Raw genomic sequence first — 24,172 nt, forward strand, 5'->3', positions numbered from 1 at the left:
CGACCCTGCAAAAAAAAAGCCTGAAAATATACAAGAAAATGTTTCATTTGGTGGTCTAACTAACCAGTGCTATTGTTGCTGATTACTGTGTGGGTTTGTGTTTGATCTCTTGGCAAACGGAGATAGAAGCACCTCCATCTAGTCTCCTGTGTCTAGTCGACCATTGTCCCAAGCACAGGTCTCCATAGTGTTAAGGCCAATGCACACGACAACATTCGATTCTCAATTCACACCACCGAAGTGGTGTATATCGCCGTGTGCATCGTCTCATTCAAAACAATGGAATCGAATTTGCCGTGTGCATTGGGCTTTAGGATAGGTATTTTTCAAAGGTCCTATTGTTCATTCTCTAGCACCAGCTGCTTAAGTCATGATGTTACATAATCTTATCAGTTTTCCTGTTTTAATAAGCACATGATCAGTATTGTATCCTAAGAACACAATACGACCCGTTGTAAGCTACTGTCTGGGAACGCGTCTGATGACCATGAATCCAGGTGTTGTAAGAACCGATAAGAAACGCTCACGTCTAACACAAGACAACACTCCATTCATAGTTCTAGAACATTCTAATCTTCAGCTCTTACATCATCGTGGCCAAAAGGGGGAGGGACTCTGAGTTTCATGAAAATATATATGTGATGATTTGAACACTTAAGAGAGACTTTTCCTCTGAGACCGCGTCAGGTTAAGGTGCTATACTCTGTACTCCACGTGTGATATTCAATAAATATACCACTTGTGCAATAGAAAACATCTCTCCTCTTTCTTGGAGCAGTCAACGAAAGAACCGATTCTAACAATAGCGGCAGCACAGAGCCGGAAACCTTGAATGGGAATATTAATATCTCTTGCTGTCGCATGGCAGGAGAAACTGAACAGGAGGAGGGGAAGAGAAATGGAATAAGGGGATTCTCCCTCCTAAATCAGTTTACATTGTTTTTCTCTTAATGGCATCTTGTCTGGGGCCGGTTACTTACCCTGGACACAATGACGGTAAATGGCGTGTCCCAGGAGCTCTGCCTGACTGAAAAAAAGACATTCCACATAGACTCATCCTATGTTTTGTGCGCAACAGAATACAACAATTTGAGCTCTCGGGTCAACCCACAAATGCAAGCAGTCACCATTATGGTACATGGAAATATGAATACTGTTTTTAAACTCACAACCTGACAAGTGAAGGAAGGTCATACTTGTTTGTATTTGTGGTTATATGACATCTGTTTATAAGTGATTTAAAAAAAAAACAAAAGCAGATAGGCAGAAACCCGAGTATCTGACTGGTTTCATCTTTTTTTTTTTTTACAGATTTATTGCCATGCAATCAACTTGGTGAATGGACTGCACTTATGTATATAGCGCCTTTATCCAAAGCGCTTTACAACGGCCTCTCATTCACCCATTCACACACCAATGCACAGCTACCATGCAAGGTGCCGGCCCGCGCACTGGGAGCAATTTGGGGGTTCAGCGTCTTGCCCAAGGACACTTCGGCATCTGGCCAGCCGGGGCTCGACTCGAACCGCCGATCTGCCAACCGTGCGATCATTAGACGCCGGCTCTACCTCCTGAGCCACAGCCGCCCCAGTCAACTCGTCAGTCAATTGTTGGAATTTGGTATTTTCGCTCTCGGCACAATTGGATAGATTTATAAGACATCATAAAACTAGTTTATCACATTGACAGGCAAATCAAGGACCACGTTTAGTGTTTGCACTGTAATGGCATTACTGGGCGGCCCTCCGCCCTGAAACGCCACGGCAGCTACTTAAGATGGAGGACCCCACAGCCTCGCCCACCTGTAAACGTGTCACGAGTGACGATTTACTTACAGGGAATGATCTGTGGTCTCAGTTTAAAACACACAGGGCTGTGGTGTGGATTTACAGCAGGCCAGTCATTCAACTTTAATTACTCTTATACGTCTTATCGATGCGCTCTGGGCCACTTCATTCGCCTCGCAATTACTCGCAACATGACTCAGAAACTAGAGGACGGCTGTTCATCTTCATACCATCTACTCCTACACACTGACACATCGTGACGTTAGAATTATAAGGTTCTATCTCCATTTTTGGTCAAAATTGAGTTTTTTTTTTTTACATAATCTGATCCATTAGGTGTTTATTAATGCCTGTGTGGTGTTATTTTTTAAAATGTTGAACATTTTTGAGTTAGTAATTCATAAAACACAAAGGTTCCGTCTCACAAAACATAACGGAATGTAAAAACTTTGACGCTCAATATCTCTGAACTGCCCTAAACGGAGATAGAACCTTAGAATTCCAAGCTCACGATTATGTGACCAGCCTGGGATCGAACCTCCGACCTTGTGATCATTAGACTGCCGGCTCTCCCTCCTGAGCCACAGCCAGGAGACAAGGTCAGGTCACCCACCGTGGTGCGGAGGGGAGGGGATGGGAGGGGAGGGGGAGGAGGAGGGAGGACTGCACCACAAGGCATCTCAACCGAACACCCCTTTGTTAGACTCTCTGCTGGTGCAAAAAAAAACAACTCTGGGAAAGTGGAACTAGGAGAACAGGAGGAGGATAACCCCACAGGGCAGCGAAAGAGTTCTCACCTTCAGATCTTGTTACAAGGAAACACACCGGGCTTCAACAGCACCTCCTAATCACACTGAGAGACTTGGTATTTTCGGCGACCAGACCACTAAGGCTGTGCGGGGCTCTATACCCTGAGGGGGTGTGAACATGGGTTCCTAGGCTACCACACTCCTCCTCTCCGGCTACACGGACTGGAAGAGGAGGACAGCGGCGCTCGAAGACCCAGCGGTGGGGGGACATCAGAGACTTTACACTCGGTCACTCGGGCGCTGACGGACTTATTCAAGGCAGCTCATTATCCAACGTGAGGAGGAAGATAGCGGGCACAGAGGGGACGTTACGGCCCCCCCGTGGGCTCATCTGGACCGAGAGTTAACAGTGACACACTAGCTACTCCATCCCTACTCCCCGTCCCTGACTTACTGCAGAGCTGCGGAAAGCTGCCGTCTCCCCACCTCTCCTCTCCTCCCCTCTCCTCTCCACCCCTCTCCTCTCCTCCCCTCTCCTCCCCTCTCCTCTCTTCTCCCCTCTTCTCCTCTCCTCTCCTCTCCTCTCCTCTCCTCTCCTCTCCCCTCTCCTCTCCTCTCCTCTCCTCTCCCCTCTTCTCCTCTCCTCTCCTCTCCTCTCCTCTCCTCTCCACCCCTCTCCTCTCCTCTCCTCTCCTCCCCTCTCCTCTCCACCCCTCCCCTCTCCTCTCCTCTCCTCCCCTCTCCTCTCCACCCCTCCCCTCCTCTCCTCTCCTCTCCTCTCCTCTCCTCTCCTCTCCTCCCCTCTTCTCCTCTCCTCTCCTCTCTTCTCCTCTCCTCCCCAATCCTCTCCTCTCACCCCTCCCCTCTCCTCCCCTCCCCTCTCCTCTCATCTTACCCCCCCTCTCCTCCCCTCCCCTCCACTCCTCTCCTCTCCTCTCTTCTCCTCTCCTCTCTTCTCCCCTCTTCTCCTCTCCTCCCCAATCCTCTCCTCTCCTCTTCTCCTCTCACCCCTCCCCTCTCCTCCCCTCCCCTCTCCTCTCATCTTACCCCCCCTCTCCTCTCCTCCCCTCCCCTCCACTCCTCTCCTCTCCTCTCCTCTCTTCTCCTCTCCACTCCTCTCCTCTCCTCTCCAACCTGTCCCTCTCTATACACACCGCAGCTGTGTCCCTATTCTATCCACAGCCAGGCAATTACATCCTGAGCCAAGGACAGTGCTGGTATATCAACCAGCCATCACAGCTACCACAGTGGGAGGATGAGAGAGAGAACGCACTGACTGGGGTACAAATGTAAAGAAATGTTTTAAGCTGGCTTTAAACAGCCCATGGTCCTTGCTGTGGTGCAATTACCCACGTTCAGCTAAGACAAGTCAAATGGCATTAGGTGCCAATAGTCAGTCTATCACCCGGCTCTTTTGGCAGTAATTGGGAGGATGAGGCAGAGAGGGAAGCAGAGAGGAGGTCAATTACCTAAACATCTGCTGTCCCCCTGTTTGTTTTCAGAGCACTGCCAGTAACCCCCAGAGGTGCCCCCGCCCCCCCTCATACCCCTCCTACCCCACGCCCCCCTCCCTCCCTCTTCAACTCCCATTGCTGTTCTGTTTTGCCCCTGAAGCTCATCCTCCAACTCAGCACTGGGGAGGCCGCAAGGGATGCTGGGAGTTACGCTGTGGAACTGGAGGAATGTCTAAATCCACAGGTGGAAACGAACATCTAAACTTCCTCCTATGTTCTCACAACACTGGAGCTGTTCTGTTCTCACAACACTGGAGCTGTTCTGTTCTCACAACACTGGAGCTGTTCTGTGGGGTATTTCTCCGAGGTCTTGTGGCCACATCATGGTAAAATCAGAGCAATATATTTTGTGTACATTTTGTTTCTTAAAACAACATTTAAAACATCGTTTTATAGGAAGGAAGGCAGCCAGGTGAAGTGTAATAATACACTTTTACAAAAGTAAAAGCTGGTGGAGGTAGATATCTGAGGCCAATGTGTCTCGCATGTCAAGAGTCATTGGCAATCTTCAAAGAATATAACCTTTGGAGGCGTTTCAAAACGAAGCATGCATGAGCATTATGGAAATATGGACATGGACCGTTTCGTTGTCCTGTGAATCGCTTTTATATCCAAAAGTTCCTCTGTGACGGAAAGCTGAGCATCCATCCCCCGGATGAATATGGTGAGGTGGGCAGTGTCCGTCCTGTTCCTACTCTCATCTGCAGCCAACAGATACCAAACAAATTCCTTGGCTTTAGTTTTTAGCTGGCTCTGTAAGTCGGAGGCCAGCTCATCCACCCAGCAAGCCAGGGTATTTCGAGGACATGCTGGTATTTTCAAATGCCTGCTTCTTGTCGGGGCATACAACATCACATACCTTTCCAATGCCATTTTGAATAAACTCTCCCTCTGTTGCTGTGTCCTCAACTATTATAAAGCTTGTTACCTTCACCGCTCCCTCACACGGGCCCTGAGAAAACATGTTTTGTTGTTGAAGGTTGCGTTTTAATTATTGACTTTTTGTTGAACTAAGAAGCACACTGCCTATTTTGACCTTTTTGAGCTTTTTATTTGTTGGACTTAATTCGAGGACATGCTGATATTTTCAAACGCCTGCTTCTTGTCGTGGCATACAACATCACATACCTTGTCAATGCAATTTTGAATAACCTCTCCCTCTGTTGCTCCTCAACTGATGTCCTCAACTGATTATAAAGCTTGTTGCCTTCACCGCTCCCTCACACGGACTAATTATGCGAGTAAACATGTTTTGTTGTTGAAGGTTGCGTTGACTTTTTGTTGAACTAAAAAACACACTGCCTATTTTTGCTTAGACTTGGCATTATAGGCCCTATTGTTGTGTTCAGGTTTCCAAAGTAAACCAAACAATTTGAGATACGACTTGTTGCATTGACCTTTTTATTTGTTGTTTTGTTAAAGGCAAAAGTAGTGTGATCCAAATGTGTTTTGTTTAACTGTGCAGTTATCATTTTATACAAAATCATTGTTCAGAACAAATGCCATTTTGCTTTATTAATCCGTTTTGCTGGTAACAAAGACCTGATTTGTTGTTTTATTAAAGACAATAGTACTGTGATGCAAATTTCATAAATGCTGACATTTCATAAAGCATTTCATAAAGCATTTCATAAATTCTAACAAAGACGGTGTTTGTTATTTTGTTACAGGCAACAGCAGGCTATTGTGATGCAAATGTAATTTGTGCAGTTGTAATTTTATACAAAAACATGGTTCAGCACTTGATAATACTATTTTGCTTTATGAATCAGTTTTGCACAAACATGGAAAAAGCATAATATTTGATGGTTATTTAATAATATCTGTGCATCCATGCAATATTTTTAAATGTAATACAGTTACTAGCCTGCTTATATTTCTTCAATATCATTGCAAATGTCTGGCCCCAGATTTTATTCACTTATCTCAGCCTGGCTCAGTAAGTTTGAATGTGACACCCCTGCCCGAGCCTCTCCCACGGTGAGCATTTACAGCCTAATCAGAAACATATTCAAGCATTTCTGTAGACCAGTGACCATTCACACTTCTCCTACTGGGAAACCGCAAGGGATCTGGGGCGTGACACTATTTGAATGAACACCACTGCTAGTGAGAGCAGGTGGCAACTTGGGAAAGAGAGTTGAAATCAAGCAAAACAGAGGACCACGCACGCAGCCTACTTACCAACCTGCTTGAAACACAATCTGAGGTTTATTTCACTATTCATACGGAGCTTCTTAACATACCAAAGGCTTCTGAAATCAAGCTACCTCGAGTGTGTCTCACTCGAAACCAATTGAATCAGTCACATTTCAGACGGCAGTCTGTTTACGCTGAGTGTTTTTTTCAGGGGGCTGAGGTATTAAATTGATTGGCAGATCTCTGCGGCATGGGCACGTGCCACGGCAAAGCTAAAATGCCCCTTTCAAAGTAGGAATGTGGTGGCTGGTTTTCCTTTCCAGAAAGTCAAAACCCTTTTATACCAAACCACCCAATATTGATAGGCATGCAGAGTCAAACACGGCACTTGGAGCTGAACACAGAGACAGACTTCTCCTGTTAGAGTCTGCCACATCAGCCAGGTTTCTGCCTGGCTTGCTTAACTGACACAATGACGCAGCACATACGCCCAGGGTTAACAGTGACACACTAGCTACTCCATCCCTACTCCCTGTCCCTGACTTACTGCAGAGCTGCTGAAAGCTGCCCTCTCCTCCCCTCTCCTCTCCCCTCCTCTCCTCTCCTCTCCTCTCCTCTCCTCTCCTCTCCTCTCCTTTCCTTTCCTCTCCTCTCCTCTCCTCTCCTCTCCTCTCCTCCTCTCCTCTCCTCTCCTCTCCTCTCCCCTCCTCTCCCCTCCCCTCCTCTCCTCTCCTCTCCTCTCCTCTCCCCTCCTCTCCTCTCCTCTCCTCTCCTCTCCTCTCCTCTCCCCTCCTCTCCTCTCCTCTCCTCTCCTCTCCTCTTCTCTCCTTTCCTCTCCTCCTCCTCTCCTCTCCTCTCCTCTCCTCTCCTCTCCTCTCTTCTCCTCTCCTCTCCTCTCCTCTCCTCTCCTCTCCTCTCCTCCCCTCTCCTCAACCCCAAAACATCCGGTGTCCTGCAATGGATGGATGGATGGATGTGTTGTGTGCCCACACCTCTCCCCCCCCCCCCCCCCACCCCTACCCCCTCGGAGGACAGCAGGTAATAGAGAGGCTCCCGCCACCTGGCTCCTCCACAGCCTGAGGGTGTTGACAGAGTGCAGGCCAGAGGCCTCCTGGGTAATTTAGCTGTTTGCATTGTGGGGTTTGAATAAAAAAACAATTCCGCTGGATTCCCCCCCGTGTCTGAGGTTTTCTGTCGCTGTTTGATAGAAACTGTGGCCTTTCCTTTTGGAGATGTGGATGTGGACCAAGCTGCTGTGAGTCATGCAGATCAACGTGTACTCTTACCGTCAACTATACCGTACCTGTATATGGGAATACTGTATCTGATACATAGAGAGAGAAGTCTTAAGGTCAGCAGACTATCAACTACTGTAGAGTATGTGCCTGACCTATATAACGGTACATGGGGAATACATTATATTGCCGTCAGGTATTGCCATTCTCGCAATGCCGCTTCGCCTGAACTATCAGTATGGATGGAGTCTGTGGTGAGACGATGTTTTTGTGGTTGTTTTTGAGTGAGTGTCCGTGTTGAGTGTCCTTGTAAAGGGGTTTGTGTTCTGGTGTCGAGGGTACAAACCTGAAGAATTCCATGAAGGAGAAACCATAGCCGTGCTGTTCAGCGATCCCAGCGCACACAACGTTGGCCGACGCACCAATCAACGTCCCGTTTCCTTCAGAGAAATCACATGAAGAGGGTTAACAGTGGAAGAATGATGGTACACGTCACATACAGTGTGTACAGTGCATGCTCTTAGAAGCCACCTTGTTTATCGTTCCGTTAAATACAGTTATATCAAAACAGACGTGTTTATAAGTCAATCATTCTTCTGACTTACTGCAGAGCTGTATGATTTTGACTATGATTTTATCTTTTTGTGTGACCCCTCCAAAGCGCTTTACAACGGCCTCTCATTCACACACACATTCACACACCAATGGCGGCAAGCTGCCATGCAAGGCGCCGGCCGGCCCGCTCACTGGGAGCAATTTGGGGTTCAGTGTCTTGCCCAAGGACACTTCGACATGTGGCCAGCCGGGGCTCGAACCGCCGATCTGCCAACCTTGCGATCATTAGACGGCGGCTCTACCTCCTGCGCCACAGCCGCCCCCCACACTTTAACTTAAAAAGGACCTCAATGAGTTCAACATTCATGGTCTTTTGTACCAAAACATATCACTCCTGATTACAAGTCAACATCTCAGATTATTCTGCATTGCAGAATGCAATCCACTGCAGTCTCATTGAACGATAGCAATAATTCCATAGCCTAAACAACAAGAGTGTGACTCTCATGCTATACATCGCAGAGGTAAATACAAAGTAGTGAAGTAGCCATGGCAATAAAACATAGTTGGAATCCATCAGCCCCTCATGAAACAGGACCTTGAACCTGACCTCGTCATACCGCACACTAGGTGACGCAAACTTGGCGACCGAACCTTTTCTGTTGCTACACCCACGCTGTGGAACACCTTTCGACCCGCCATCCGATGCTCTGGTATACTTTCAATACATTCAAGACCAGACTCAAGAACTATCTATTCAGACTGGCCTTCCTACAGCATGGCATGGCATAAGCGTCCTTGGGTTTTTTTGAAAGGCGCTATATAAAAGTTATTATTATTATTATTATGGGTCCTGAGTAGCACTATTCCCCATAGCTGCCGGAGCTCTAATGGTAAGCTTCTCTCACCATTGCTTTTTTATCTTGACTATGATTTGATCTTTTTAGTATTTTTGTTCTGTTTTGTTTTTGTTTTTTTGTGTCCCAGTGTCCTTGAGTCTGAGAAAAGCGCTTTTAACGTAAATCTAAATAAACATGTAGCCCAGCTACTAAAGTGAGCTATGAGCATTTCATAACATAAGTCAATTTAATAAGTTAAATAAATAAGTCCATTTAATAAGTTAAATAAATAAGTCCATTTAATAAATAAGCATCATTTCATGGTTATGTACACGGTTATTAACATGGTTATAAGTTTATATAAGTTATAAGTGAGTTCGCACATTGGCTGTGTGTTGCTACGTGATATGAATATGTCATTCATTCATTTCTTTATTTCATTGGTCCATCGGGAAGAGCTAGCCAACTGTAATGTATGCTGAGATAGAGGGGCGGGACTTTGTACTAATAACAATAGGTTGCACTAAGTAACGTGTGAGAATGATTGAGGACATCTTCGAGTGAAGTAAGATCTGTATAAGCTGTGTGTATAACAATTCGGGATCAACGAACAGTTATTCCTTTGGATGTTGGTGCACATTGAAGGTAAACCAGAGGTAAATACATATGTCTGGTGTTTGTTTATAAGCTACATCTACTCGTTGTAGTATGTTATATTTGACTGTAGAGCTAATCGCGGCAAGCGCTGGACCCCATCCCCCCTCATCTCTGCCTCTTTTTACACCATCTTTCAAACCCCTCGTTTACCTACGAGTCCCCACGAGGTTACGTGAGTACTGAACCACGCACGTGCTTTTATTTTAGGCTCGTGTAAACGAGTGAAGTGGCCATAACTGTTTCAAGGCCCCCCGCTCACAAGCAACGTCAGCTGCAACGGTAACACTGGTTAATGGACTGAGTTACAGAGTGCGTGTGTGTGTGAGTGTGGGCCCACCTTTTTATTTTACTTAATGATATATTGCACAATTGTGAATCCTTTGAGTTGACTTTGAGTTTATTGGAAACATTACATTTATTTCCTTGAAAGGAATTGGAATAGGCTTTGAGCCTATATTTTGTTTTATGGGATATTGTGATATTGTCTGTTGAATATGTATAACATTATAATTGACTACCAACACTTTAATTTTAGCATTTAGTAAATAAATATATACCCTTTGGTATTTGCATGTAAAGCCACTGTGTTGTGTCATAAACAGGTAATAGGCAATTCATATAATATATTAAAACATAAATACATTAAGGGCCAGTTTCACAGACAAGGCTTAAGCCTAATCCTGGACTAAAAAGCATCTTCAATGGAGATTTTACATTGAAAGTGTGATTTAGTCCAGGACTAGGCTTAAGCCTTGTCTGTGAAACCGGCCCTAAAAGGATTAAAAGGGAAGTCCTATTTAAAATACTTCCACATAGTTAATGGAGGCACCGATCGTCATCATTTGAATAGTTTATTATAACAGGTAATACCGCCACTTGTTTAAAATAGAACTCAGGCCCCGCCCATATGGCAGGGGTTACAAACACATCTAAAATGTATTATTATTATTATCGATCGACATAATGACTAAGTGTATTTCTGTACCACAAAGATCTACCAGTCATCATCTAGTGTTTGAGTCGTCGTTGCCACCTTCAATAACAGTACCTATCGTACCTTTAAAAGACACTCAGTGTGGCTATTTCCACTTGGCCGAGTTGCGATTGCACTCGCATCAGAAAGACATTGCTCAGTCTTTCTCCCCTTTTGGCTTTCTGCATGCTGTCAACGTATCTCCTATCTTTGTTTTAAGGATCGCTCTCTGAAAGCCTCAGACTACAGGCTGACGCAGCTGCTCAACACAGCGTGTGTGTGTGTGTGTGTGTGTGTGTGTGTGTGTGTGTGTACAGCGCACATCTCAAAAAAAGGTGTCACTGTGAGAACGGAGCGAGGCCGTGACAGCATCATAGCGCCGGTCGATACGGACCTGTCACACTGCAGTTGATTAGGCTGAAGTAGTCCGACTACCCTCTCTGACTAGCCTACAGGGCGTGGTAGAGCCTGGGGAGGGACACGCTGAGCTACTGTCACAAAGCCCTACGCTCCCCCAGGGACAACCTCAGCTGTACGTGAGGGTGGATAGCTGGGAGGGAACAGAAGGAAGGCAACAGCCAGGGGTGGATAAGGCAGGGGTGTAGTCTAGTTGTTTCTAGTGGGTATACTGTGATTTTTCCCTCCCAGCCTCATATCGTTCATTTCGGAACGCCATAACAATAAATCTGAGCTCCCTGTCTAACGTATATAAAATTACATGTTATAAGGCTGATCTGCGCATGATAGTGCTGCATTTTGACATATTTCATGTCGCATCTCCCCCCGTTGATGGTATATGACGCTATAGTCAGTCCCAATGGTCCAAAAGTCAAGTGCTTCGTAACACAGACGGGGTGAATTTAATGAATGAAAGTGTGAAAGTTCTGTCACAAAACGCCGCTACGTATCCTCACACATTTTTAAGTGGGTATACGGAAATCCTTGGCCTTTCCTAGTGGGTATACGGCGTAGTCCTGCGTATCACCTAGACGACACCACTGGAATAAGGGCCCGGCCATCAGACAAAGATGGACGTCTTTCAGAAGGCACTGCTAGCTAGTCACACAAGAAAAGCTATAAACCGTTGTTCAAATCATAATACATAGTCAGTGTTTGGACATTTCTGCCACAGCTATTTCTTATAATGACTTTCTTATGACGTTATTAAGGGTCCCTGACCTGTGCGATATATATGAAGTCAGAATGAGAGATTTGACGGGCTGTCTCTCACCTCCCAGGCATGCGCCCATAGCCAAGGCGTAGATGAGAGGTTTCACTGGCAGGTTCACATCTTCATCCTGGCTCAGGTTGATGAGAACAGGGATCTTGGAAAAACACACAGAGAGAAACATAATGAAATACAGAAATAAGAAATCAAACAGACAGTAGATGGTTTTTTTTGGTAGATGGTTCATATTCAGTACTGTGTTTATGCTGTTTGTATATTATTTGAACAGTGGGATATATGTTCCATATAATCCAGGATTATTACATTGATGATCATGTAAATATCGAAATCCCAAAGAGCTGTTCTCTGATAATAAAAAAAAGTGTTTGTGTGGGTGGACCTCTCATGTATATTATGTCCGCATCATAGGTCTACTGTTAATAGATAGCGACACAACGTTTTTTTTTGTAGGTGTGTGTTTGCGTGCATGCGTGCGTGTGTGTGTATTCTGAGGTAATAGTGTGTGTGTGTGTGTGTGTGTGTATTCTGAGGTAATAGTGTGTGTGTGTGTGTGTGTGTGTGTGTGTGCGTCTCTTTCTCTAGTGAGGGGCTGAAAGTTGTTTGGTGTATCATTTTCATTAGACTATCAGCTTTTTCTTTACAAAAACAGCTCCTTAAATCTGGGCGATGGCTGTAACCGATATGACTTCACCATTAGTGTCGTTCCCCTGAGTATGAATGCGCAGGCAGGGGCGAGAGAGAGAGAGAGAGAGAGAGAGAGAGAGCTATCCCATTCAGGTCCTTCAAGGGTCCCACACAGCCATTCAAGGTCAGCTAACAGCTTTTCACAGTTAATGGATTCTCTCATTCAATAAATGGGAACACAGTAAACGGGTTTAGCCGTACCCCATGGCAATCTTGTTTGCAGGATAATGACGCAGCAGTTAATGCCGGCAGTACAGAGTCTTTGGGGCACAATAGTGAGGGTTTCTACCCAGACCAGAAGCTTCTCCCTACTGCTGCAGCTGTTTTCCTTTCTAGTATCGTGAGCTTAGAAAGGTTCTATCTCCGTTTAGGGTAGTTCAGAGATATTGAGCGTCAACGTTTTTACATTCCATTATGTTTTGTGAGATGGAACCTTTGTATTTTATTAATTACTAACTCAAAGATGTCAACATTTTAAAAATAACACCACACAGGCATTAATAAACACCTAATGGATCAGATTATGTAAAAAACTCAATGTTGACAAAAATGGAGATAGAACCTTATAATTCTAACGTCACGAACTGCAGCTGTTTTCCTTTCTAGTCGTTGCTGCTGCACAGAATTCACTCATGGTATTGAGTTTTAATTCGCTGCCTCATATCGACATTGAGACGCTAGCATCATGCTCTGTAAAGAAAAAGCCACTTTAAGAATGTGACTTCTGCCTCACAGAATGTAGTATGTATCAGTGTTGTAGTCTAGGTGATACGCAGGACTAACGCCGTATACCCACTGGGAAAGGCCAAGGATTTCCATATACCCACTTAAACATGTGTGAGGATACGTAACAGCGTTTCGTGACAGAACTTTCACACTTTCATTCATAAAATTCACCCCATTCACCATCGGGACTGACTATAGCGTCATATACCATCAACGGGGGGAGATGCGACATGAAATAAGTCAGAATGCAGCACTACCATGCACAGATCAGCCTTATAACATGTAATTTAGATAGATAACGTTAGACAGGGAGCGCAGATTTATTTTTATGGGGTTCCGAAATGAACGAGGGAAAAATCACAATATACCCACTAGAAAACACTAGACTACACCACTGGTATGTATCTAGATGCTGAGCATCTCAAGTGTTGGTGGCACGACCTGTTTCGCCTCCCCAGCTGGACGAGGTTGGAATACATCACACAGCACATTTTGTGATCACATTTTCTAGTACATTTGCCATCGGGTGCATTCGACTTGAACTGTAAACATGGAGTGCAGAAGGATTGCCCGACATGCACACCCCCACCCAGAGAGCTTTGGACTGTCTGGACATGAACACTTGAACACTTGGTCTTTGCACTTCTTATATTTATTTATTACTTTTTTGCACTATGATGTTGGTTTGTCTTGTCCTGTCTTGTTGTAAACCGTGCTCCACTGTACCAAACCAAATTCCTAACATGTTTACATGTCATGGCAATAAAGTCTTCTGATTCTGATTCTGATTCTGATTCTGATTCTGATTGAAGAAACCCGAGTGACCTTCAGGAGATAGCAGCTGTCTCTCACCGTAGAGCGAAGCATGATGTGAAGCCTGCAAACTGCGACACTTTAAATGAATGTGCAATAACACTATGTGCAATATGACAACCCTAGTCGTCTTATCTGTACAGTATAGTATAGTGGATAGTGTACATAGCCTTTATTTATGTAAACCAGCTCCTTTCCCTTCTTGTTTTTTTTCTTTTTTTTTTCTTTCCTAACACCAGGGGAGCCACCCCTCCCAAATTTCGTTGTTTGGTACCTGTACTATAGCAATGACAATAAAGACCATTCATTCATTCATTCATTCATTCATTCATTCATTCATTCATGAACATGCATGCTACTTCTACATCGAGTGCCCCACTTGGCAGTGTTACGTGATTTCTGGAGTGGCTACTTTAATTTGTCGTCTATTCTTTCCTCTGGCTCATTGGCCACGGCTCTATTGGCAGCGTCTCACTGAGTCTATTTGATGTCATATTCATCGTTCCAGCTCGCCATCCATGATGGTCTTATTAATTCATTAACATGAGTGCCTTCTTATGCCTGGGCAGCAGATAAGAGTTCAGACACTGCTGCTGCACTTGATCTAGTCTTAAATTTAAAAATTGCCCATTTATTACTTGATGACAAATCCCAAGAGAGTAAACCACCACAACTGTGAAATATTTGTGTGTGTGTGTGTGTGTGTGTGCGGGTGTGTGTGTGTGTGTGTGTGTGTGTGTGTGTGGGTGTGTGCGGGTGTGTGTGTGTGTGTGCGGGTGTGTGCGTGTGTGTGTGTGTGTGCGTGTGTGTGTGTGTGTGTGTGTGTGTGTGTGCGTATGTGTGCGTGTGTGGGTGCGTATGTGTGCGTGCGTATGTGTGCGTGCGTATGTGTGCGTGCGTGGGTGCGTATGTGTGCGTGCGTGGGTGCGTATGTGTGCGTGCGTGGGTGCGTATGTGTGCGTGCGTGTACAGAAGACTCTCACCATTGTGGCAGTGAAGGGGATGTTGTCTATGAGGGAGGAGGCGAGAGCGGAGACCCACATCACCAGGATAATGGCGATAGCGAGGCGCTGCTCTTCTGGTACGGCCTGGGAGAGGAGATAACAAGAGTGACACATCACATCACTGCAGCTTTTCAATAGCACTCAACACCCAGCGGCAGATTAGCACAATAGCACAACCCCCCACCTCCCCACCTCCCCGACAGGCCAACAGAAGTTCACGGCCCTGAACCCTCTGGTCAGGGTGGAGAGGATGATGAGGGGGTGAAACCGCCTGTCTGTCTGTCTGTCTGTGTGACATTGTGGCTCTGCCTTGCTCTGCTCTCTGCCATGCATGCCTGCCTGGCATGGCCCAGTCCTCTCCTCCTGGGCAGCGGGCGGGAGAGAGGGGCAGAGCGTGACCGTGTGTGACCGTGTGACTGTGTCAGACTCTTACACTCTCTTACATAAAGGCAGGACGTGGGCAAGCTGCAGGGCTGTGACATCGCACAAGGAGATACGGGCGGCTGGCTGGGTTCCCTCCCCGAGTACTTACCGGGAGGGGAAGGGAGGGGAGGGGAGGGGAGGGAGGGAGGGAGGGAGGGAGGGAGGGAGGAGAGAGGGAGGGAGGAGAGAGAAGGGAGGAGAGAGGAGGAGGAAGGAGGAGGGAGGGGAGGAAGGGAGGGAGGGAGGGAGGAGGGAGGAGAGAGGAGAGGGGAGGGAGGGAGGGGAGGGAGGGAGGGAGGGGAGGGAGGGAGGGAGGGAGGGAAGGAGGGGAGGGAGGGAGGGGAGGGAGGGAGGCCTATCCAGCATGTCCAATGCTCTGCCCTCCTCTCCACAGCGAGCAGGGGAGTTATCAGGACAGAACACCACCTGTCATGTGTAATTACGCGGGGTACAAAGGCCCGCTGTCCAAACACAAGCTGACGTGTCCATCGCCGGGTAATTCTCCGCCAAGAGACGCCGCCATAAAGGCCTGGAATAATCCAGGAAGGCTGTAATGTCGCCCTGACCGATATCCCAGAATGCAACACAACAACAGGGGGGGGGGGAATGTGAAAACACATTCAAATGCAGTCGTTTAATTCCGAGTTTTTGCTGAATTACAGATGGAATTATGCATGAGATGCGATATCATAGCTGTGCGGTTATATATCGGTTATATGTCATTCTGGGACGTGTGCGTGTGAAGATTGTTCAGTTTGAAAATATGAAGAACTCACTTTTATAAGCTCTGCTGTCTGGACTCCGATGTAGTCGATCAGTTGCAGCTGGGCTAAAGCCTACGAGAGATGCGGAGGAAATCAATATAAATCGTTGGTGACTTTAAAGAGTTTGATGACCACATCCATCCTCATCCTCATCCATGTACAGGTAGATTGAGAAGACATGATCTTAGAATTCTAAGGTTCTATCTCCGTTTTGGGCAGTTCAGAGATATTGAGCGTCAACGTTTTTACATTAATAAACACCTAATGGTTCAGATTATGTAAAAAAACAAAATGTTGACAAAAATGGAGAAAGAACCTTATAATTCTAACCTCACGAAGAGACAACCTTTTCACACCATTTTGGATACATAGATATGTAGTTGTAAGTCGTTTTGACAGAATAGACATTTCAGAGAATAGGCAGAATTGTGCCTCTCCTTCTGGAGAACAGTGATATGGCGTTGAGCCTCCTACTGTTTTTCCTCCACTGAGCAAACAGTTTATCTGGGGCCTGCACTAAACCCCTGTGTCTGTGTGTCTGTGTTTCTGTGTTTCTGTGTGTCTGTGTTTCTGTGTTTCTGTGTTTCTGTGTGTGTCTGTGTTTCTGTGCGTCTGTGTTTCTGTGTTTCTGTGTGCGATTGTGAACCTTAAAAAACAAAGGATTAAAATACTGTAGCAAAACAGCACAAACAGCTAACAAAGCAGTTATTCTGCTGACACCTTGCCTTTTCTCTCATGCTGTGGCTTATGGATGAGTATACAGCACATTATTAATAATAAATCCATATTTGCAACATCCTACTATTCTATATGTACTGTATTACTGTCCACAGTAGAATGCCTTGTGAATACCTCAATCCATTGCCCTGACATTTCAATACAATTCAAACAATATTTCAATCATATCATTGTGTTACAGTATGTCATCTGTGTTTTGTTTTGTTTTGTCTTATCTATTGTATGCTCTAAAGAGCTTGCTGGAGGAGGGATGTAATTTGAGCCTCAGAGTCAGTGTGCTCTTTGAAGAGGTTTAGAGATTTTGGCTGTAAAAGACTCTCTGTCCTGCATGCATCAGCTACTTTGTTATGTTTGGCTGGGAGCGTGTGTGTGTGTGTGTGTGTTTGTGTTACGCACCTCCATCAATACAAACAGAGCAGCGAAGAACAGGAGCGTGGCCCACTCCACCCGGTGTAAGATTATCTCAAAGTCCTGGATGTCGGCCAGGACCAGCAGCCACAGAGCTCCTAGGATGGCGATCCAGCCTGCAGGTGAGAACAGGAGAGATCAGGAGAGATCAGCCTCTGAGATCAGGAGAGATCAGCCTCTGAGATCAGGAGAGATCAGCCTCTGAGATCCGCCTGTCTGACAGTCAGCCTGTCTGCTCGTTTCACCAACATAAATGGTCTGCACTTATAGCGCCTTTATCCAAAGCGCTTTACAACGGCCTCTCATTCACCCATTCATACACACATTCACACACCAATGGCGGCAAGCTACCATGCAAGGCGCCGGCCCGCTCACTGGGAGCAATGTGGGGTTCAGTGTCTTGCCCAAGGACACTTCGACATGTGACCAGCCGGGGCTCGACTCGAACCGCCGATCTGCCAACCTTGTGATCATTAGACGGCGACTCTACCTCCTGAGATACAGCTGCCCCGCTTGAGAATAAAACACTTGCAAAGTTTAATGCAGCTATGACAACGCAATCTTCTGTATATACTGTAAGGTTTTAGAGGGCCATTAAGTTACACATAGTTAGATGAGTTACTGTATATTTCAGAGGTAAAAGAAACTGTACACCTTAATAACCAAATATAGTATGTGCACAAAACTGCACATAAACTATGCTTTATGGACAAACACGGCAGAACACAGGCTGGCCATGTTCAAGAAACAACAGGGTCTTCTACTTTTCAAGGATGTCAAAACAGATGTTGTTACAATGTGTTCACACCACAAACAAGAATAAATAAATGTCTGGGAGTAGCTATGACATGTGTATGTGACAACAGACAAGTCGTGAGCTTAGAATGATACGGTTCTATCTCCGTTTAGGGTAGTTCAGAGATATTGAGCGTCAAAGTTTTTACATTCCATTATGTTCTGTGAGATGGAACCTTTGTATTTTATTAATTACTAACTCAAAAATGTCAACATTTAAAAAAATAACACCACACAGGTATTAATAAACACCTAATGGATCAGATTATGTAAAAAACAAAATTTTAACCAAAAATTGAGATAGAACCTTATAATTCTAACGTCATGACATGCAACCTCCCTGCGTTAGCATTAGCATTCATACTCAGTTGACTGCACCATTTTGGGCAGGTCATGTTGACGGAGGAGAGTATAGAATAGAACAAACAGGATCACTGTGACAGACGTACTCTTTCTGTGTGAGACACCCAGTGGATTTTATTTCCATCAAAGAAAGCTCTCTCTCCATGCCTTGTTTCCCAATAACCTGATTGAGTCAAGTGGCGCCACTGAGGGACTGACGGGTAATGCACCTGGTCAGGCTTGGTAGGTTTAATCAAACCCTCATTAACTAAGCATCACACTGCATAACACACATTCCAGTCGGAGGATTAAGGTTGGCACTGGCTTGCCAATACTCAGAATCACTTCCTATCTTTGGGAGGAGGAGGGAGAGGAGAGTAGGCATCCACTTTGAGCGAAATTTGATTAAACAGGTGAGTTTTCTTAATTGCCTTGGGGAAATCATTTCACAACTGATGAAAGCTGGCGAAGAGAGGGGGGGGGAGAGAGGGGGGAGGCAGAGACGAGAGAGAGAGAGAGAGAGAGAGAGAGAGAGAGAGAGAGAGAGAGAGAAAGAGGGAGAGAGAGAAAGAGAAAGAGAGAGGGAGAGAGAGAAAGAGAAAGAGAGAAAGAGAGAGAGGGAGAGAGAAAGAGAGGGAGAGAGAGAAAGAGAGAGAGAGGGAGAGAGAGAAAGAGAAAGAGAGAAAGAGAGAAAGAGAGAGAGGGAGAGAGAAAGAGAGAGAGAGAGAAAGAGAGAGAAATAACAAATCCACCCGGCCTTCAGAACCCTTCTGTCCAGAGAGAGAGAGAAAGAGAGAGAAAGAGAGAGAGAGAAAGAAGGGGGGGCCAAAAAAAGTGAGGTTGGAGTAGAACTTTTTTGTTTACATATTCAAATGTTGCTCGCCTGTGTTCTGTGATTTGGACGATGGTGATTTGTTTGTTCAACCATACGGGTGCGCTCCTGTTGAGATGCTAATTGCTAATCAGGGCCGGGGACAGGTGGTCTGAGAGTGCATCTGCTCACAGAGAGACAACGTCTGACTAGACTGGAGATCTGAGACCAGAGAAGAATTACCTGGAAAAAAACAGAAGTCACTTCGCTGATCAAAGATTTGTTTCAACATGGAGAACAGAGCCTTGGTTATTGCAATACAATGTGTATTTCTGTTTGGTTGTAAAAAAAAATGTATTCTTGAGCTGCACTTCTGCCTGTCGAAGGAGGATTTCTGTCACTGTGTGACAGACAATAAAGCTATCTTGAATCTGGTTTCAGTGGTGATAAACTGTATGTTAGAGTGAGTGAGCCTTTCAATTGTGTCAACTTTACTTTCTATTGTGATAGTCACAGTTTCCTACTTATTTAGACAACTTAATCATACATACTGCATGATTACTGTAGCATTAACTAAATTAAGTGGGGAAAACTACACGATATATGATTATTAGAGTTTACGATTGCTACACACACGACTCAATCGAAGGAAACGATAAATAAACTCAGTCTTGTAAAAGTTATTAAACAAACAAATCCCCCCCCAAAAAAATGATAAGACAAAAGCAGCATGAGACTGTAGATTTCCTCCCTGCATTGATATTCCCCGAGGCTGCCTCCTAAAGCGAGAGGAGAACAGCGCATAGCCGACAGCCGACGGAGAGAGCTCTCCAATTAAAAAGAGCTTTTAGAGCGATCTGAGGAGCTTCTGATAGGCCCATCTATCATACGCAGGACAACAGCGTTCCGGGCCGGTGACTTTGTGTCGTGAACACCGTCTCATCACGTTTGTTTATCTCCAAGCCAAAGTGTTTGTTTTCCTAGCGTTTGATACTCAGAACAAAGTGGTTGAGGACAACATGGCCGAGGCCAGTAGATAAAGAAGGGCTGTGTTAGTTGTTAGTTGAGCATCTTGTTGTTCAAGATAACGTTCGTAAGGTTAAGGAACTTGACAAATTCTACCTAAACAGAAAGAAAGCAAGGATGCAAAGTAGGGAGGCTGGAGTGCTTCTGTGTTTCGAGGATCTCTTTGCAGTGCTTGCATTACATTTCTATTTTACATGTTTGGCATTTAGCAGACGCCTTATTCCAAAGCGACTTACAATCAATACATTAGACTAAGCAAGTGAATCATCAATCCACCAGTCGTAGCAGGAAGAGTAATCCAGCTCAGGCCCGGGGCCATTGGTAGAAGGAAAAAACTTCTTCTAAACCTAGGTTTTTTTATTTTTTTAAGAAACAGAGAAACAGTACAAGGGGGTCAATAGAAGTTCTTAGGGACACAGTAGAGGGGAAAGCGGGTGTCTTCAGGAGACGCAGTGCTGAGGGGCAGTAGATGTCTCAGGAGGAGCAGTTAAGGTGTAACCTGAAGAGATGAAGATCTTCAGTCTACGACGGAAGATGGGTAGCTTGCATGTTTGTACACCTGATGAGCAGTAAGGACAAACAGGTACCACATGTCCACAGAAACGTCCACATCTTAGTGATTAAATGACGAGGCAAAAGACAAATTAAATCTTGCCGTGTCAATCTAATGACATGTTAATGATGCTCAATTTACAAAAACATCTTCTGTGTGTGAACAGATCAGATCAGCCGGCTGTAGTTCACCACAACTGTGACCGGCATGCATTAATGAGAAGATTGTGTGTGTGTGTGGGTGTGTGTGTGTGTGTGTGTGTGTGTGTGTGTGTGGTGTGTGTGTGTGTGTGTGTGTGTGTGTGTGTGTGTGCGTGCGTGCGTGCGTGCGTGCGTGCGTGCGTGCGTGCGTGCGCGTGTGCTCAGGGTCATGCCTGTTTAATCTATGTCACTGAGAGGTAAATGGATTCGGCCCTGCAATTAACTGAGCATGTTCCGTTGCTACAGTCCGTTGCTACCGGAGCTAGTAACCAGATAAGATGTAAGAAGCCATCTTCATTTGGGGACTATTGGGATACTGGTATTAAAATCAACCTTCATAGAGAAACACACATTCTTCAGAAACATTATATTCAGAATCAGTATTCTACCCTGAGGGATATAGGCCACAGTATTCGCTAAGATCAGCTGGCACATGTTCTAGATTGCAAATGCAAATCGATACAAAGTGGTTTCGGATAGAGAAACAAATCTAATCCACTGACTATCACAATACAACTCAGCTGATAGGCCTGCCAGAGGTAACAACACAAGTTGTTCTTAGCTGACAGGAAAAGACTCTGTCACGCTGCATCAGGCAAAAGACGATGATATGTTGACATATCTCCAACAAACATGTCCAACCGAAGCACCACTTCACGTCTCAAAACTCAAAGGCTTTCGGAGACTGTGCCTTTTCAAGAGCTGCACCCCGCCTCTGGAACTCTCTCCCTCAACCACTCAGAGACTCACCCTCACTCTCCACTTTTAAATCCCACCTCAAAACCTACCTGTTCTCCCATGCTTACAACCTCCCCTACCCCTAACCATCTCCCCTAACCCTGCCACCCACCCTCCCCCCCTGGACATGCATACAACCTCCCCTACCCCTAACCATCCCCCCTCTGTTAAATCTATAATACTGTTACTAAACTATATAGAGAGGAAAGATGTAGTGCTATCTAAAAAGGGCTGGGTGATGATGTGTCAGAAATCTAAATAATTAAAACTGTGACTTTAAGGAAGTGGTAGCATAATAATAAGGTTTTCATTCAGAAAAAAAAATCATGTTTATTATAAAAGTGCTCCCACACTAAACTGACGCAACGGAGAGAAAATGTTTGTTGTCCCTAATACCCAAAGGGGATCAATAGATTAGTGAATGCACAGATAGACGACCGTTCTTCAATTGATAAACGATGAGCATAACTTGTTTTTGCTTTTACATGTTGAGATAAACCACTCATGATGTGTGGGGGGGGCGGCCAAAAGGTCAATGCAACAAGTCGTATCTCAAATTGTTTGGTTTTCTTTGGACACTTGAATACAGCAATAGGGCCTCTAAAACAAGTCTAAGCCAAATAGGCATTGTGCTTTTTAGTTCAACCAAAAGTCAACGCAACCTTCAACAACGAAACATGTTTACTTGCGTAATCAGTCCGTGTGAGGGAGCGGTGAAGGCAAGCTTTATAATAGTTGAGGACATCAGTTGAGGAGCAACAGAAGGAGAGGTTATTCAAAATTGCATTGACTCCAGATATGGCCGAGGCACACGGGAAGCGGCATATTGGCCGGCCGCTTCCGAGGGCGGTATAGGAGTATTTCTGGACTAGGATCCGTCGCGCAACACCGCCCCCTGGGTGCCGGAATAACGGTACTGGGCTCGAGGAGCCAGTCAGCCTAGTCTGCCTGGCGGCCTCCTCTGGGACTGCCGGCCACGGGGTCGTGCGGCGGATCCTATGCAATAGGCAGGGGATAATTGGATGCTACGTTGGGTTAAATTGGCTACCAAATTGGGTGAAAAAGGGATAAAATCTGAAAAACAAATTTTAAAAAATAAAATAAATTTGCATTGACAAGGTATGTGATGTTGTATGCCACGACAAGAAGCAGGCGTTTGAAAATATCAGCATGTCCTCGAATTAAGTCCAACAAATAAAAGGCTCAAAAAGGTCAATGTAACAAGTCGTATCTCAAATTTTTTGGTTTATTTTGGAAACTTGAATACAGCAATAGGGCCTCTAATGCCAAGTCTAAGCATTGTGCTTCTTAGTTCAACAAAAAGTCAAGAATTAAAACGCAACCTTCAACAACAAAACATGTTTTCTCTCATAACCAGCCCGTGTGAGGGAGCGGTGAAGGTAACAAGCTTTATAATAGTTGAGGACACAGCAACAGAGGGAGAGTTTATTCAAAATGGCATTGGAAAGGTATGTGATGTTGTATGCCCCGACAAGAAGCAGGCATTTGAAAATATCAGCATGTCCTGAAACGCCCTGGCTAGCTGGGTGGATGAGCTGGCCTCCGACTTACAGACCCAGCTAAAAACTAAAGCCTAGGAATTAGTTTGGTATTGGCTGGCTGCAGGTGAGAGTAGGAACAGGACGGACACTGCCCACCTTTCCATATTCATTCGATCCGGGGGGCGGATGCTCAGCTTTCCGTCACTGAGGAACTTTTGGATACAAAAGCGATTCACAGGACAACGAAGCGGTCCATATCCATAATTCCATAATGCTCATGCATGCTTCATGTTGAAATGCCTCCAAAGGATATATTCTTTGAAAATTGCCAATGACTCTTGACATACGAGACACAGATGGGGAGGCTGTGGTGCAGGAGGTAGAGTCGCCGTCTAATGATCACAAGGTCGGCAGATCAGCGGTTCGAGCCCCGGCTGGCCACATGTCGAAGTGTCCTTGGGCAAGACACTGAACCCCAAAATTGCTCGGGCCGGTGCCTTGCATGGCAGCTTGCCGCCATTGGTGTGTGAATGTGTGTGTGAACGGGTGAATGAGAGGCCGTTGTAAAGCGCTTTGGAGCAGCTTTGAAGCAGCTAAAAAAAGCGCTATATAAATGCAGTCCATTTACCATTTACAACATGGTTGTTTCTGCATTCTTCTACCCAATATAGGTGATTATTCGTCCTTCCTCTGAGCTCTGTGTATAATACACATGTGACGGTCTAAAAGCAGGACGGTAACTATGTCATTTCCTGCTTGCGTGTCTTTGTCAGCCCGGTATTCAGGATCATTTCGTAGCGCCCGGGAGGAGGAAGCGCTGCTTCATAATTACACAGCGGAACCTGCAACTATTCAGTAAGGCCTGTAAAAAGCAATACAATGATTCTTTATCATTAACGCCTTTTTTCTCCCTCTAATGAGATACTAGTCGTGACGTTAGAATTATAAGGTTCTTCTATCTCAGTTTAGGGCAGTTCGGAGATTATTGAGCGTCAAAGTTTTTACATT

The 24,172-nt window shown here is 45.3% G+C and overlaps 1 protein-coding gene across 1 annotated transcript in view; it reads right to left on the bottom strand.

Annotated features, from left to right (window-relative positions):
* The window catches only part of oca2 (oculocutaneous albinism II), a gene marked incomplete at both ends in the record, with an annotated part of 81,882 nt that overhangs the window by 10,467 nt on the left and 47,243 nt on the right, over positions 1-24,172 (bottom strand). The window contains 5 exons of the mRNA XM_080535975.1: positions 7,771-7,864; positions 11,680-11,773; positions 14,844-14,948; positions 16,064-16,123; positions 17,186-17,313. Of these exons, the coding sequence (XP_080392101.1) occupies positions 7,771-7,864; positions 11,680-11,773; positions 14,844-14,948; positions 16,064-16,123; positions 17,186-17,313 (481 nt within the window). The remainder of the gene's footprint in view (positions 1-7,770; positions 7,865-11,679; positions 11,774-14,843; positions 14,949-16,063; positions 16,124-17,185; positions 17,314-24,172) is intronic.

Source organism: Nansenia antarctica (genome assembly GCF_963989245.1).
Source record: "Nansenia antarctica genome assembly, chromosome: 7".
Classification (NCBI taxonomy): Eukaryota; Metazoa; Chordata; class Actinopteri; order Argentiniformes; family Microstomatidae; genus Nansenia; species Nansenia antarctica.